The sequence below is a fragment of the Chelonoidis abingdonii genome, chromosome 8 (assembly GCF_003597395.2).
Source record: "Chelonoidis abingdonii isolate Lonesome George chromosome 8, CheloAbing_2.0, whole genome shotgun sequence".
Classification (NCBI taxonomy): Eukaryota; Metazoa; Chordata; order Testudines; family Testudinidae; genus Chelonoidis; species Chelonoidis abingdonii.
In genome coordinates this window covers 25,684,979-25,700,814 of record NC_133776.1, presented here as the reverse complement: position 1 = coordinate 25,700,814, position 15,836 = coordinate 25,684,979, and the positions used below count along the sequence as shown (strand labels likewise).

Sequence of the window (15,836 nt, the reverse complement as noted above, 5' to 3'; positions counted from 1 at the left end):
GAACATGGAAACCCTAACATCACCTGCCAGGAGATTCCACTGCTGTAGTCTGGAGCCCAACAGCTAGACTAGAGCCAATCAACAATTTTAAGTATCATTTTCGTTCTCAGTGACCCAGAATTAGTAAAGTTTGACTACATTTATTTCAGAAGCATTTTGGCTGTAGAGCAGTGCTATCAGACGTATTGGAGCATGAGCTTTCGTGGATGAATACATGCATCCGACAAAGTGGGTATTCACCCACGAAAGCTCATGCTCCAATACGTCTATTAGTCTATAAGGTGCCACAGGATTCTCTGCTGCTTTTACAGATCCAGACTAACACGGCTACCCCTCTGATACTTGACAGATAGAGACAAATATTTTAATTAAACAGAGGCCCTGAGGAGTATCTTTCACTTTCAGATATTTAAAGCTGCTCCGTGGCATAATTAGTCTTTGCTTATATTACTATTCTGGGAGAGTTGAAAAAGGCAGTAAAAATTCCTACAGAAATTAAGAAATGTTTGCAGCTAATAGAAAAGCATTTATATTTTTTAAAAGAACAAGTGTTCACTTTCAGCACTTAGGAACTGAGGAACTGATCTGTAAGACTAGATCTGTGATCCACAGCTAGACCTCTGACAATGGCCAGTACCAGATACGTCAGAAGAAGGTGCCAAAAGCCTGTAGTAGCAATTGTGGAATAATCTAGTCACAGGACAAGTTTCTTCCAAGCCCTATTAGTTAGTTGTTGTCTTGTACCCTGAATCATGAAGGTTTAGTTCCCCTATAAAAATGTTTAGCCTATTGTTGAAACTGTGCATGTTCTTATTACTTATATAAACATCTAATTCTAGTAAAAATGCTACTAAGCTCTTGGCCTCAATGAAATCTTGCGGCAATGAGTTCCTCTAGTTTATTAGGCAATGTGTGAAGTATTTTCTTTAATCAGTCTTATATCTATTGTCTTTCAGTTTCACCATATGCACTCAAGTCCTTGTTTTATGTGAAAGGGTAAATTGCAGCACCCAGTCTCCCACCTCTATATCAATCACACCTCTGCTTATTCATCTTCTCTCTAAAGAGACCCAGTCTTTTCAATTTTTTTTTAATGTAGAATCTTTCCTCTGAGCATTTTTGTCTTTTTTCTGAGCTATAATAACCAGGACTAAGCACACTATCCTAGGTGGAGATGCCCAACATGAGAAACTCTAAAGGGGCCTGATTTTCAGAAAACACTGAGCATTCAGCATCTGAATATCAGACCCAAAATTCACCCAAAACGACTAGTCACTTTTAGATTTCTTGGCCTGAGCTTCTCTGCGATGCCTTTATCCTCCTTAATTACTCCATTTACTCACTGGTAGTCCAAAAGCCCATATATTCCCATACAAGCTGACATAGAATTTTTTCTTTGTTTTTACATCTTTGGCTATCCGCTCTTCTAATTCCATCTTAGCCCTGTCAATTTCTATTTTTACCTTTTCCAGTAAAACAACAGTAAGCTCTTTGGGCCAGAGACCATGTCTACCTCTATACAGCACCTAGCATAATGACATCCTGATTCCAACTGGGCCTCTGGGCATTACATAATATTAATATTAAATAATAGTAGCATACTGTTATGATAAAACCTAAGATAAATTTCATAATACAGTAAGACCATACAAGCTTCTCCTGGAAGAGTCTGCCTTCCCAGAATCACACAGAGGGAGTATTACTAAATTATGAAACTCACAAGGAAACTGAAGAAATGTGGGAGGGCACATTTCCCTGGGGAAGAAAAGGATGGTGTTATACCAGTGGTGGGTACCTGTAGTCTGTGGCCCATCAGGGTAATCCACTGGTGGGCCGCAAGGCAGTTTGTTTACATTGATGGTCCACAGACACGGCCACCCGAGGGTCTTAGTGGCCGCGGTTCACCGTTCCCAGCCAATGGGAGCTGCGGGAAGTGGCGCGGGCCACAGGGACGTGCTGGCCGCGGCTTATCGCAGCTCCTATTGACTGGAAAAGGTGAACCCCGGCCACTGGGAGCTGCAGGCGGCTGTGCCTGTGGACGGTCAATATAAACAAACTGTCTTGCGGCCCACCAGCAGATTACCCTGATGGACTTCAGGTTGCACACTACTGTGTTATACTATCTTTCTTCATGGATTAAGATAGGTGATAACCGATGAGTGACCTGGTCAACTTTTAAAAGTTCTCTGAAAATAGAGGAAACTTAAGACCACAGCTATGTGTCCCACCCAAATATACAATCAAGTGAAATAACACTTATATAAGTAAAATCTACATCCACAGTCTCACCATCATCTACTATATCTTGGGCTGCCACAGAATTTGTGTACACCACTAAATCAGAAAGAGCACGGCACAGCTTCATGGTTTTTCCCCGGCGGCCCAACCTGTTGAGTAACATTATATATTAAAAACAAAGCAGATTTTTATTTTTAATATTTACTAATTCTTTAGATCTCTCCTCTGTAATTCTGTCCTTTTCAAAAAATTAATAGCTGAGCACTGTTATATCCATTTATACTATATAACTATAGCTGTTTCCTAACTGAAAGACAAGTTTAAATAGCAAGAAATAAAGGAAAAACAACAGGCTTACTAAACAGGATTTGGGGCAATCTCTAAGATTATGGTTCATTCCAAACCCCTGTTTCTCTCTCTCTCTCTCTCTCTGTCTTTCTCTCACACAAACATATACATTCTAGATATCCTCTTATACTAACAAAAACAAGATAGGCAGCCAGCTTCAGAAAAAATATCAGCAATAAATGCATACTTGAAAATGCATTTATTCCATTCTCAGCTGTAATGAACTGGGAGAGGCTGTGATGTGCTTTTATTCAGTCTATTTTCATGCGAAATTGATTCTGGCTTTTTTTCACTAGCAAAGTATTGCTGCACCATTTCTATTCATTTTGAGAGTAATTATTATTTGTATTTCACTGAAAGGCCACGTAACTCAGTGTTGGGATTTTAAGCAAATACATTTCAACAATGCAGGCAACACAACAGATTTGCTATTGAGAACTGAGATGGCATAAAGCACAATATGGACATTTAATGGCAAAATCTCTCTCTTTTTCAATGACGTCAAAAATTGTCGGGATTTCTGACCTGTACAACTGCCCAGTTTCCTTTCCAGAAGAATTTTGTTGACTTTCTTCATCATCAGATGTGCTATGAGATTTGGACCTTGATTTGACAGCTTTCTGTTGGGGAAATCAATGAATCCATCTGCCATGTAAATCCACAACACTTTACTGACATTAAATGGAGTTTAAGATGCCTCAAAGGTGCACAAGGTGACCTGACTGGTATTTTATATATCTCATTTCTATGATTAAAAAAAATAACTGATCTGGTTTTGATTCAAAATAGGCAATGGCCATTGTCTTACTGTCTCGGTGTAATGTATCAGAGCACATGGGGCTACATTCTTGCTGGCAACTCTGCAAATACAGGATAAAAGATGGCCAAGGTGGGATCTGTGGGGTCAGAGCCCTGTTTTTTACTCTCAAAAAATCTAAGGTCTTCACACCCCACAGGCGCTCCATGGATGAAACAGCAGTGCGGCAATCTGGGACAGGGTTTATAGACATCATCCACGTGAATCCCACCTCACCTTTGGACCCACTATCACGTTACACTCCTCCTTCACTTGCACGATACTTTTGGTACAAATAACCTGCACATGTGCTTTTTGCAAAGCCTAATGAGAGGACAGATTATAGGTGGGAGATAAAAATGAGGAGAGCCAACATTTGGCGTGTAATAAAACCAAAATCATAACTGCTGTTTCCACTAAATTTGTATTGGTCATATTGGATTTCTAATGTACCATAGTATATTTAATAACAGCAAAAGATCTTTAATAGACAGTAACACAAATACAAAATGAATTGCTTCCAGCTATGACTGTGCCATTTATAAGAGATTAACAAATACATTCCCAAAGAATTGAACGAACAGTCTCTAAGCAAAATTGTCAAACATCTTAAAGTTTGTTTCTGTTTTATGAGCCATACAGTAGATGAAAGGATCAAAAGATTCTAATTCCATAGAATACACAATACAATTTCTATCTACAATAAAAAGGCTAACATTTCAAAAGAATTCTCTTTTCATAAGCATCTCTCTTTTAAATAGCAATAATGATTGCCAACTGTAGATTCTGTGATGCCAACAAGTAGCCAGTTTACTGAAAATATCTTTTCTACAGTGTAGTCTCTCCAACCTTTGATTTCAACATTCTTACATATTCAGGGACATTATGACTGCAGTTTAAAGAGCTCTTTAATTTCCCCTCTCAGTGTTAAGAGGTGGCTACTGCGTAAGTGAGAAGTCCTTTTCCTTTCTCTCGCAGATTAATCCTACTACATTCCATCTGAACTTCACATATTTTATTTCATTTAATGTGGTATACTAATAGAGACCATAACTGAGTTGATCCTGCTGTCCTCAGTGCTGAAACAGAATAATCAACCCTTTTGGAGATTATCTATGCTGTTTAGTTTTACATCGAGGGGCCTGGGAGTCTGGACTCCTGAATTCCACTTACAGTTCTATCAATGACTCACTGAGTGAACCTGATGTAGTTACTTCACTCTGATTTCCAAAGTTCCAAATTTTCAAAGCATTTACATTTAATACACTTGAATAAGTATCCTGGTTTTCAAAGGGGCTATGCATGCACAGCTTCCAATTAGGCCATTTATTTAGGAGCCTAAATTTAGATTTAGGTGAGTAATTTTAGGTACTAATATTTTAAAATATTGACCTCAACCCCTTGTGCCTCAGTTTACCCTCTTTCACAGAGTATCCACTTAAAGTTATCCAGCATACTGTTTTGTTGTGAGAATTCATTAATGGCTGCTTAGCGTTTTGAGAGTCTCATTTGGAGGTTTCTGTACGTGTGAAGAATATTACTTCTATACATCATATTAAGCATCCTTTTGGCTGCCAGCCTGGAAAATGACAGTGTTCTAAGGGTTAAGTTATTCTAAGTCTGTCTTGGTCTGTCTGCAATAGTCATTAAAAATATAATACTCTGTCTTATTATTTCAGTAAAGATTTGAAGTAAATGGGGAATCCAACTGGCTATATCCAATTAGAATAATTAGTTGAAAATGATTAAATTATTAAAATGTTTTCCACTCAGTGTAGCCAGTAATTCAGTTTTTTAGCAACTGATTTCTTTATCTGGCATCCCAGTATAGAGCATTTATTCTCTCATTGGTGTATATGGGATTCCAATGCATAAATGCCCATTTGTGTGTATGTTACTTGCAGAAATCACCTGTGTATTGAATGGATAGAATTTCTTATTGCTTACCTTTTAGTTCCCAGAAAGACAAAGATTGTGAACATATGCACTTAGCTAAAGCAACAACAACAAAAACCTACTAGTTTTAAACCAGTGCAATTTGATGATCTAATTACAAATAGGAGGCTTGATTCTCTTCTCCATTATACCTCTTCCACACTAACTTCACTGATTTCATTTGAATTAAACCAGCTTGATTAAATGGAGTTATGCTGACATAAAACTAGTATAACAGATTAAAGAATCAGATCATGCAACTCCACAGAAATTCAAATATTATCTGAAATGCAATTAAAAGTCATGAAAAATTACACTTTTACAAAACGGAAGTATAGGGCCTGGTTCTGCCAAGGTCATTGAGTAACCTTTTTTATTAACCCTTAGACAGACACAGATATGAGACACTGCAGTTCCACCTACCTTGTATTTCCCAAAATTGCCCATTAATGAGCGGCTATGAGATTTCTTCCCACTTTCTTTTGTGCCTTGGTTCTGTACAAAGAAAAGTGCACAATGAACATATTTTCAAGCCACCTTAGGAAGTGTCTTTCTTTTGTTATTTTTTTAAGTTTGCTACAATCTTTAAAAAGATTAGTTAAAAATTAGTTATTTTTCACATTAATATGGATTCTTGAATGTGACACTGCTATTCAGATAATATAATAATTATACAGGGGGAATAAGAGCAAAAGTGAGGCTGTTGAAGTCTAAACCCAAAATACTTAATTTTGGATGTAAATTCAAATCCGCATCTGTAATACAGGATTTTTTGCTTCTTTATACTATTAATGACTTGGCAATGCGTGATGGTAGGGAAAATATACAAGTAGTAACGCAACAGCATTTTAAACCTAACTGAAGACCAGAAAACAAGAATAGAAGAAGAGTCTCTTTCCCATAAATGCATTTTGATGATGTGAAATCAGCAACATCAGCTTTATTCAGGCTAGCTGAAGAAAAAAACGGTTACCCACCTTTTAGTAACTGTTGTTCTTCGAGAGGAGACCAGGAGCCCCTTCATCCTTTCTGCCACTGTGATGAAGAGCTGGGTTGAGCATCTGAATGGCTTGGTACGCTCTGCGTAAAAAGCCAAAGCCCTCCGGACATCCGGGGAGTGTAGCCTCCGCTCTTCGCTGGATGCGTGTGGTTTCAGATAAAACACCGGGAGAAAGATATCTTGGCCCATGTGGAACTGTGAAACGACCTTGGGTAGGAAAGCCGGATGAGGTCTAAGTTGGACCTTGTCCTTGTAGAAGACTGTATACAGGGGCTCAGATGTTAACGCTCGAAGCTCCGACACCTGTCGGGCCGAGGTTATCACCACCAGGAAGGCGGTCTTGTACGACAGGTACAGCAGGGAGCACAAAGCCAGAGGCTCGAAGGGAGGCCCCGATAGGACGGAGAGGACCAGATTCAAGTCACAAACAGGGGTCGGCTGACGCACATGCGGGAAGAGCCTGTCCATAACCTTGAGGAAACACCCAACCAGCGGGTTCGCAAACACCGAGGCACTGCCCTCTCCCAGATGAAAAGCGGATATGGCCGCCAAGTGAATGTGAAAGGAGGAAAGGGAGAGGCCCAGTTGTCTTAGGTGAAGCAAATAGTCAAGGACAACTGCAATTGGTACCCTCAGCGGGTCGAGACCCCGCTGACCCGACCATATGGAGAAGCGCTTCCATTTAGCCAGGTGGCCCTAGTTGACAGCTTCCTGCTACCCAGCAGCACCTGCCTGACTGTTGAGAGCACTGCAACTCCACTGGGTTCAGCCATGGAGCATCCAGGCTGTGAGGTTCCGATGGTGGAGGGAGCCCCAATCCTGCGTGATCAGGTCCAGGAGAAGGGGCAGCATCAGGGGCACCTGAAAGGACATGTGCAGGAGTGACGTGTACCAATGCTGACGCGGCCATGCCAGACCTATCAGGATTACCCTGGCGTGATCCCTGAGAATCTTTAAAAGCACTCTACGTATCAGGGGGAACGGAGGGAAGGCGTAGAGCAGACTGTCCTCCCATGGCTGTAGGAAGGCGTCCGACAGAGACCCCCAACTGAGGCCCAGGAGGGAGCAAAACCGTTGGCACTTCCTGTTTTCCCTTGAAGCAAACAGGTCTAACCGGGGAAAGCCCCAGAGCTGGAAAATTGAGCGCACCACATCCCATCAGAGGGACCACTCGTGACCCTGGAACGAACGGCTGAGGGTGTCCGCCAAACCGTTCTGCTCCCCCGGAAGATAGAACGCCGTCAGGTGAGTGGCATTGTGAACGCAGAAATCCCACAGCACGAAGGCTTCCCTGCAGAGGGGAGAGGAGCGTGCACCCCCCTGTTTGTTGATATAAAAGACTGCTGCCGTGTTGTCCGAAAGGACTGAAACACACCTGCCGGCCAGGTGAGACTGGAAGGTCAAACATCCCAGGTGGACCGCTTTCAGCTCCCTGACATTGATATGCAACTCGAGGTCCTCCAGCAACCACAAGCCCCGCGTCCTGAGGTGTCCCAGGTGCGCTCCCCAACCTCGATCCGAAGCGTCTGTCACCAGGGAGAGGGAGGGCTGCGGGGCAGCAAAGGGGACACCCATGCAGACTTCCCGTGGGTCGAGCCACCACCGTAGCGAGCTCAGCACCAAGCGGGGAATGGACACCACTGAGTCCAGGGGGTCCCTGACTGGGCGATAAACTGTCACCAACCAGGACTGCAGCGGGTGAAGCCAGAGTCTGGCATGGACCACCACATAGGTGCATGCCGCCATATGGCCCAGCAGCCGGAGGCAAACTCGTGCCAAGGTGACCAGGACACGGTGCAGTCCGAGGATGAGCTCGGAAATTGCATGGAACCTGGACTCTGACAGATACGCTTTGGCATGTGCGGAGTCCAGAACCGCTCCTATGAATTCTATTCATTGCGTTGGAGACAGGGTGGATTTGGGTTCGTTCAAAAGGAGGCCAAGATCGAGGAAGGTCCGCCTGATGAAGCACACCTGGGTCTCTACCTGCTCCTTGGAGCGGCCCTTTATGAGCCAGTCGTCCAGGTAGGGGAATACCTGGATGCCCCACCTGTGCAAGAAGGCCACCACGACCGCCATGCACTTCGTGAAGACCCTGGGAGCAGCTGATAGGCCAAATAGGAGCACCGTGATCTGCAAATGGACGTCAGCCACGATGAACCTGAGGTACCGACTGTGCCGTGGAATTATGGCAATGTGGAAATAGGCGTCCTTTAAGTCGAGGGCGGCATACCAATCTCCTGGGTCCAAGGAGGGGATGATCAAGGACAGGGAGACCATGCAGAACTTGACTTTCCTCACAAACTTGTTCAGCCACCGCAAGTCTAGGATGGGTCTCAGGTCCCCTTTTGCCTTCGGTATGAGAAAATACCGGGAGTAGAAGCCTTTGCCCCTGAGCTCCCCCGGGACTTCCTCTACCGTCCCTGCCTCTGTGAGGGACTTCACTTCTTGAATTAGAAGTTGCTCGTGAGAAGGGTCCCTGAAGAGGGACGGGGAGGGAGGTTGGTGGGGCGGAAGGGAGGAGAACTGGATAGAATATCCCCTCTCTACCGTGCGGAGCACCCATTTGTCCGACGTAATTCGGGACCAGGCATGGTAGAAGTGGGACAGACGTGACCCAAAGGTAGGGGTGGAAGGATCCAGAGTCTCGATTGACAAATACGGGGTCTAGGCCCAGATAGTGGTCTCGACTGGCCAGACGCCTGGCTGGAGGGGTGGCGCTGGTGACACCTCCTGCCATTTCTGCCCTGCCTGTGCCCCAGCTCCTGGCGAGTCTGTGGCTGGTATGGGCGAGGGGCTGCCTGCAGCCTAAACTGTCTGCACTGGGTCACGGGGGTATGCAAGCCCAGTGAGCGAAGCGTGGCCCTCAAGTCCTTTAAGCTATGGAGACATTTGTCCATTTTCTCCGAAAACAGCATCTGCCCTTCGAAGGGGAAGTCTTGAATCATCTGCTAGACCTCATAGGGCAGGCCCGAGACCTGAAGCCAGGCTCCCCGCCGCATGACCAGGCCTGTGGCCAGGGTGCGCAAGGCTGAGTCCACCGCATCCAAGGCAGCCTGGAGGGAGGCTCGAGAGATCACTTTGCCCTCCTCCACTAGAGCCAAAAACTTTGATCTCGAGTCCTGGGGAAGGAGCTCCGCAAACTTCGACATGGCCGAACACGCGTTGTGGCCATATTGGCTTACTATTGCCTGTTGATTGGCAATGCAGAGTTGGAGTCCCCCCGTGGAGTACATCTTTCTACCAAAGAGCTCAAGTCTTTTTCTGTCCCTGCTGTTCGGTGTTGACCCCAAAACCCTTGACGCTCCCGCTGGTTAGCCGCATCTACTACCAGGGAGTCCGGGGAAGGGTGGGTGTACAGGTGTTCATGCCCTTTAGAGGGGACGAAGTAGCACCACTCCATCCTCTTGGCGGTAGGGGCCAATGAGGCTTGTGTTTGCCATAGGGGTGCAGGACGTATCAGCTATAGTCTTTATCAATGGGAGGGCCACCCTGGATGGCCCTGAGAGGGCCAGAATATCCACTACAGGGTCCGTGTCCACCTCAATCTCCTCCGCTTGGATTGTGAGGCTTTGAGCTGCTCGCCGAAGCAATTGTTGGAGGATTCAAGTGTCCTCTAGGGCCCGTGCCGCAGCCGTGCCCGAGACTGCCTCGCCCAGGGAGGAGGACGAGGAGATTACATGGACCAGCCCTTCCTCCAGTGCATGCGGCCCCTCGGGGTCCTGTGGCATACGGTATTGAGGTTGCGGTGCCGGTTCCGAGTCTAAATGCAGCACCGCAGCCAGTACCAGGGTCGCCAGTGAGCGACTTGGCGTATCATGCGGTGCCGGCGGAGCCCAAATGAAAGCCGTTGCCAGTGCCGCTGCCTGGTTAGGGGGTGCTGAACTTGACGATGGCACACCCCTGCCCAGCGACGGTGCCGGTGGGGGAGACAGCTGCGCTGGGGCCACCGACGTCGAGGACACCGAAGCCGACCATGATCGAGGGCCAAATGCCTGGCCTACCGACTGATGGTAGGCCCAGGGAGTCCAAAACGGCCACTGCACAGGCGGCTGTCATTGTTGCTGCCACTGCGGGTAACGTTGGTGGCTCACCCCCGACACCGATTTCCTGCTCCGTGACCGTCTGGAGTGATAGGAGTCTGCCTCTGAGTCTGAGGTCTCTGAGTACAAGGACCTGGGGGAAGCAGCGCCCGGTGCCGAAGAAGAGCAGTGTTGAGGCGGCGGGGAGCCTCTCATCTGGTCCTGTGCTGCCTTCACAGCGCACTGCGGGGAGGGAGGTGACAGCATGGCTGGTTTGCCTCTAGATTGCACTGGTGGACAGGCCACAGTAGGCAACTCCCTATGATGCGGGGAGGCCGGTGCCGGGAGACCCATTATGCCTGATGCCGCCTCGAATGCCTCCGGCATCGATGGGGGGCGTATGCCTCCACTGAAGTCCGGGGAATTAGGCTGGTCCGGACTCGACCGCCCTCTCTGCGGTGCAGGAGTCGACGGAACCGCTGAGGGCTGCAGCCCAGCCTGTCCGCTTACACCTGCAGACGGCGTCGGCCTCAGATCCTGGTGGGGTGACCGATCCCTCACTGGCTTCTTTCTCTTGGCGGGCACTGGTGAAGATGAGCGGTGCCGCACTGAGGCTGACTTCCTATGACCTGACTCCATCCGGTGCCGGGTTTTCGAAGACTTGGGCTGGGCCCTAAGTACTGATGCCGGTGCCGGGGCACTTCGTACCGAGGGCAACGTGCTGGGCCCCGCCTCAGCCGGTTCTGGGTCCAAGGGTGGTCGTAGGGCCTCCATCAGGAGGACTCTAAGTCTTTCAGCCCTGTCCTTAAGAGTTCACGGGCAGAAGCCTCTACAGATAGATCACCAGTCCTTTTGGTGGCTTTCTCCAAGGCACCTCAAACACGCAGAGTGCGGGTCACTCTTGGGCATGAAATTCCCGCAGTTCTCGCAGAGGTTGAACCCGAGGGACCCGGGCATGCCCCAGCGAGCGACGAAGACTCTGGGGGGGGGGAACCCCCCAACTACAAAAACTATATACAAAGATCTATCTAACTAACTAAAAAAAATAACTGAATACACGGACTAAACGGTAAGGATAGGACACGCCAAAATGCTACGCAAGAGAGGTTCCAGCTAGCTGTCACCGGCGGTAAGAAGGAACTGAGGGGGTGGAGGGTCGGCGGGCCCTTTTATAGAGCGCCGTGGAGGCGCCACTCCAGGGGGCACCCGGGCCGACCCTACGGACACTGCTAGGGGAAAAACTTCCGACTGGTGTGCACACAGCGCGCGCACACCTACTTTGAATGGACATGAACAACCACTCGAAGAAGAACCTCATTTTACAGACTGAACGTGATAAAGGCCATTTTACTGATTAAAATAGAAGAGATTCTAAATTTCTCTCTGCTTTTCTTTTAACAGACAAAAATATGCCTCTGTCCTCCATCTAATGCCATTTTCCTAACTATTGCTATCACTTCATCATCAATTGCTTGCTGTGAATAGATGAAGAATCACATAGAATTAGTGGATTCAGAAGGACACCATACAAATAGACGGTCTGAGTACAGAAGGCCACACCATGATCTATAACAGTAGCAGGTCTTGGACCAAGAGAGACACTGACTTGCAAATCTTACAGTGATCGCTGAGATGAGTTTTACCCAAACAGTGTAAACAGTCCGCGTGCAGATCACTCACTGGCTTCAGGTGCCTACAAGTGTTGCGTGACTTAAAACCCGGGGCGCAGGACATGCCCTGGCCTGGGCGCACTAGCTAAACTAAACTAAAACTAATCGAGTACTAACTACTGGTCACATACACTGAATGAACAAGAGTTCTGAGGACAAGCTACAGCAAAGCTGAAGCAGAGCAGTTCTGAAGTACCTTCACTGGCAGCAAGAAGGAATTGAGGGTGGGGGGAGCGCACAGCACCCCTTATACCGCACCATGGAGGTACCACTCCAGGGATCACTAGGGCACTGCCCTACGGGTACTGCTAGGGGAAAAACTTCCGACACTGGTGCATGTGATGAGCACACACACCTATTGTGGAATACACATGAGCAATCACTCGAAGAAGAAAATTAACTTGGTTGTCTCTGCTTTAGGGTTTCACTACACTTGCAGCTGTACAGAGCTGGGAGTTAAAGCTGTTTTCGTACAGCTGTGTAGGAAAAGCGCTGCAGTGTGGCCACACTGACAGCTACCAGTGCTGCAGTGTGGCCACATTTGCAGTGGTGTTGGATGTGATGCATTATGGGCAGCTATCCCAGCGTTCAAGTGGCTGCAACGTGCTTTTCAAAAGAGGGGGGTGGGGTGGGGTGTGATAGGGAGCGTGGGGGAGACAGAGAGAGTGGATTTTTGGAGCTGACACTGTGTCAGCTCCCTGCCTTGCAAGTTCCGACCCCTTCCCCCACCCCTCTCTCATTCACTAAATGCAAATAGCCTTTGTTTTTTTCCTCACAGATCAGATAAGCAGCTGCTCCGAAAGGGACCCCCACCCCCCGTGCTGCTTCTCTCCTCAAGCAAACACCAGCTGTGGGCATTCCAAAGGGATCCCCCTGCCTGCCTCTGCTCAAGCAAACAGTAGCTGTGTTTGGTTTTTAGATAAGCAGCTCTGGGAGCCGCAAGTGCACATCAAAACAAAGAGAGGCATCACAACAAAACAAAGAGTGTTATCTTTACTTAAAAGCATTATGGGAAGGTTCTGGAAGTCGGTTACAGGGTAATAAGTTTAATAACTGTTTACACTGGCACCGCGTGCTGTTCTGTTTATTCCTCTCGTCAAGGTGGAGTACATGCAGCACTGTAGCCAGGGAGATACAGCGCTGTATGTGCCTTGCCAGTGTGGACGGGGAGTAAGTTACAGCGCTGTAAAGCCACCACCAGCGCTGTAACTCTCAAGTGTAGCCAAGCCCTCAGCAGCTTGTGTCACCATATACACTTCTGCAAAGTGAGCGAAAAGTGGGTGTAAAATCTTACCTACAGAGTAAGTGAGTGCATAATTCTGATAAGGTATAATTTTACAGCCACAGTGCATGCACTTTGCACAGGTGTACATGAAGATACAAGCTGCAAAGCACTGAAGAAATAGATCCTATAAAGGAGATTAAAATCTGTCCTAACAGATTTTTAGATTTTTTGAGTTTTCCTAAATCACAAAGAATGTTCTTGATTTAGCAACTCCATAGTTATCAGTAAATTCTGAGGATTCTGACTGGTTAGGCAATTCATTACATAGTTAATTTTACTCAGGCTAACATGTTTGTGGACTATCTTGTTTCTCAAGCAGCGTCTGAAACAATTATTACCCAGGTGAGCAGGCAACACATATGTTACATTATCTAGAGGCTAATGCTTATTGAAGATCCCAGTAATGGGGCCATTTGCAAGCAATAGGTTCATGTTTTAATGAGGTAACAGCAGGGTTGTGGGGTCCCTTTAGCAAAAGGAAGAGATGAATCAGCAAGATGACTCAGGAATTGAATTGGAATCATAAGGAATGGAATCCAGATGAACCAAAAAAAAAAAATCCTGCAGCATTTGAAAGTGTAGGTAAAGGACACATTAAAAGCTGAAAAAAAGGGACAGATGCAGAGTTTGTTAGGCCACCTGAGTTTCACTTGTATAGAAATATCCTCTGGGACATCAATTTGATGATCACTGGCTGTATTCAGTTTTGTGGTTGGAAAAACACATCTCTTCATCTGTCTGAAGAGCTGAAGAGAAACCTAAAGGTATTGAAAAATATTCCCCCAACATTTCACAATGTGAATCCAGATAGTTTCACCCACGAAAGCTCACGCTCCAATACGTCTATTAGTCTATTAGGTGCCACAGGACTCTGCTGCTTTTACAGATCCAGGCTAACATGGCTACCCTTCTGATACAAATAGTTTCAGTTATTCAATCTGCAGCTATGGGTCAGGACATATTTTTAATTACTAAAATATTAGGGGCATCAGATATTTTTCTTGGCTCCAGGCAAGGTTGCTAATTGTATGCATCATTTTCATACATTTATTTCTAGCGTAAGTTGCAAGGCGTATGTAGAAGAAACTCTTAGCAGAGTTATTTTAGATAACAGTATAGCAGTTGACAGTGTCAAATCTGCAAAGTCAAAACCAGTAGTAGACCTAGTGTCAAAAGTCTTAGAGCTTCTGCTGATCTTCTCAATACTTTTTCCTCATTTTTAGTTGTTGATTCCATTTCCTAGCAGAAGTCATTACATTTATTGCCAGGTAACTGAGATATCTGTAAAAATACACACATTATTTATGAGTTTTCTTTCCATTATTTTGTTTGAATGTGGCACTTTTAGAATTAAGGAACTAGTAGGACTGGCTAGATCCAGATAATAGCAGGGAGAGGGCTCTCAGGACAGCTTGGCCAATGCACTTCAGTCCTGCTGTGCAACACATTGGAACGTATGAAATGCCACAGTGGAACAGGTTTGTGGTCCATCTAGTCCAATATATGGTTTCCAGCAATGGCCAGTACCAGATATTTCAGAGGAAGGTATAAAACTCCTGAGACAGAAAACTGTGCACATACTTTTCTAACCACAGCAGTTAGTAGTTTCCATGATTGTTTACGTATATCTTCTTTTTATACTATACATGTCCTGAAACATGATTGTTTATATATCCCTTATTTTCACACTATCCAATGTACTTGTGGATATTCTTGTTATTTAAATAAAGACTCATTTCTAATAATTTTGTTTTGTTTTTTGACTCCTACTAGTAGCCTTGTTTTCTAGTCCAGGGCCTCTCCTGAACAAGGACAAGCAAATGTTAAGGGCTTCTCTGATGCAAACAAATGTCCACTTGGGATCCTGGTGATCGTTTTCATTTGTGGCCTGAACAGGATTTGAACTCATATCTCCAAAAATAAAAGGATGGGGGGGAGGGGAAAACCATGACAGTAAGCACAAGGAATCAGTGGCACTAGAAGGTAAGGACCACTTTTGTTGAAATCTTTCTGCTTTTATAGTTATGTTGTGGTTCCTATGCCAAAAATACAAATTCTGGAGTTTATACAGACTCAGTACAGCTAGTACTTTCCATTACAGCGGTTAGCCTTCACAAGTGACCAGCTGCCTCAGACTGCAATTAGACACACAGTTCAGTGTGTTCTTTCTTTCCAGTAAATTAACAGATTATGGTAACTCAAGGAAAAGTTTACAGAAAGTTGTGCCAGGCCAAAAAGAAAAGGTCAAAAGACATCAGCTATTTTTCCTCTGGACAGACTATTTTTCATGTTCTAAGACTATTTACACATAGTTTTTGAAGTAGATACAGATTCAACACAGGTTATTAATAACAATCCCTCATACTTCTGAAGCAAGTTGCAGCTAAGGATCTGCAAGAACATTAATGGATTAAGACTCATAAATCCCTTGTAGAATAGGGAGGTGTTATTAAACTCATTTTATAGACATGGAAATTTAACTTTTTAAAAATCTCACTTGACAGCATTTGATCTCTAAAGGACCTTTGACACAGCAGAGGGA

The 15,836-nt window shown here is 45.5% G+C and overlaps 1 protein-coding gene across 1 annotated transcript in view; it reads right to left on the bottom strand.

Moving 5' to 3' along the window:
* PLCH1 (phospholipase C eta 1) overlaps positions 1–15,836 on the bottom strand; it is a 186,254-nt gene that overhangs the window by 21,804 nt on the left and 148,614 nt on the right. The window contains exons 14-16 of the mRNA XM_032787405.2: positions 5,741–5,812; positions 3,112–3,206; positions 2,290–2,387 (exon numbers count right to left, since the gene is read on the bottom strand). Of these exons, the coding sequence (XP_032643296.1) occupies positions 2,290–2,387; positions 3,112–3,206; positions 5,741–5,812 (265 nt within the window). The remainder of the gene's footprint in view (positions 1–2,289; positions 2,388–3,111; positions 3,207–5,740; positions 5,813–15,836) is intronic.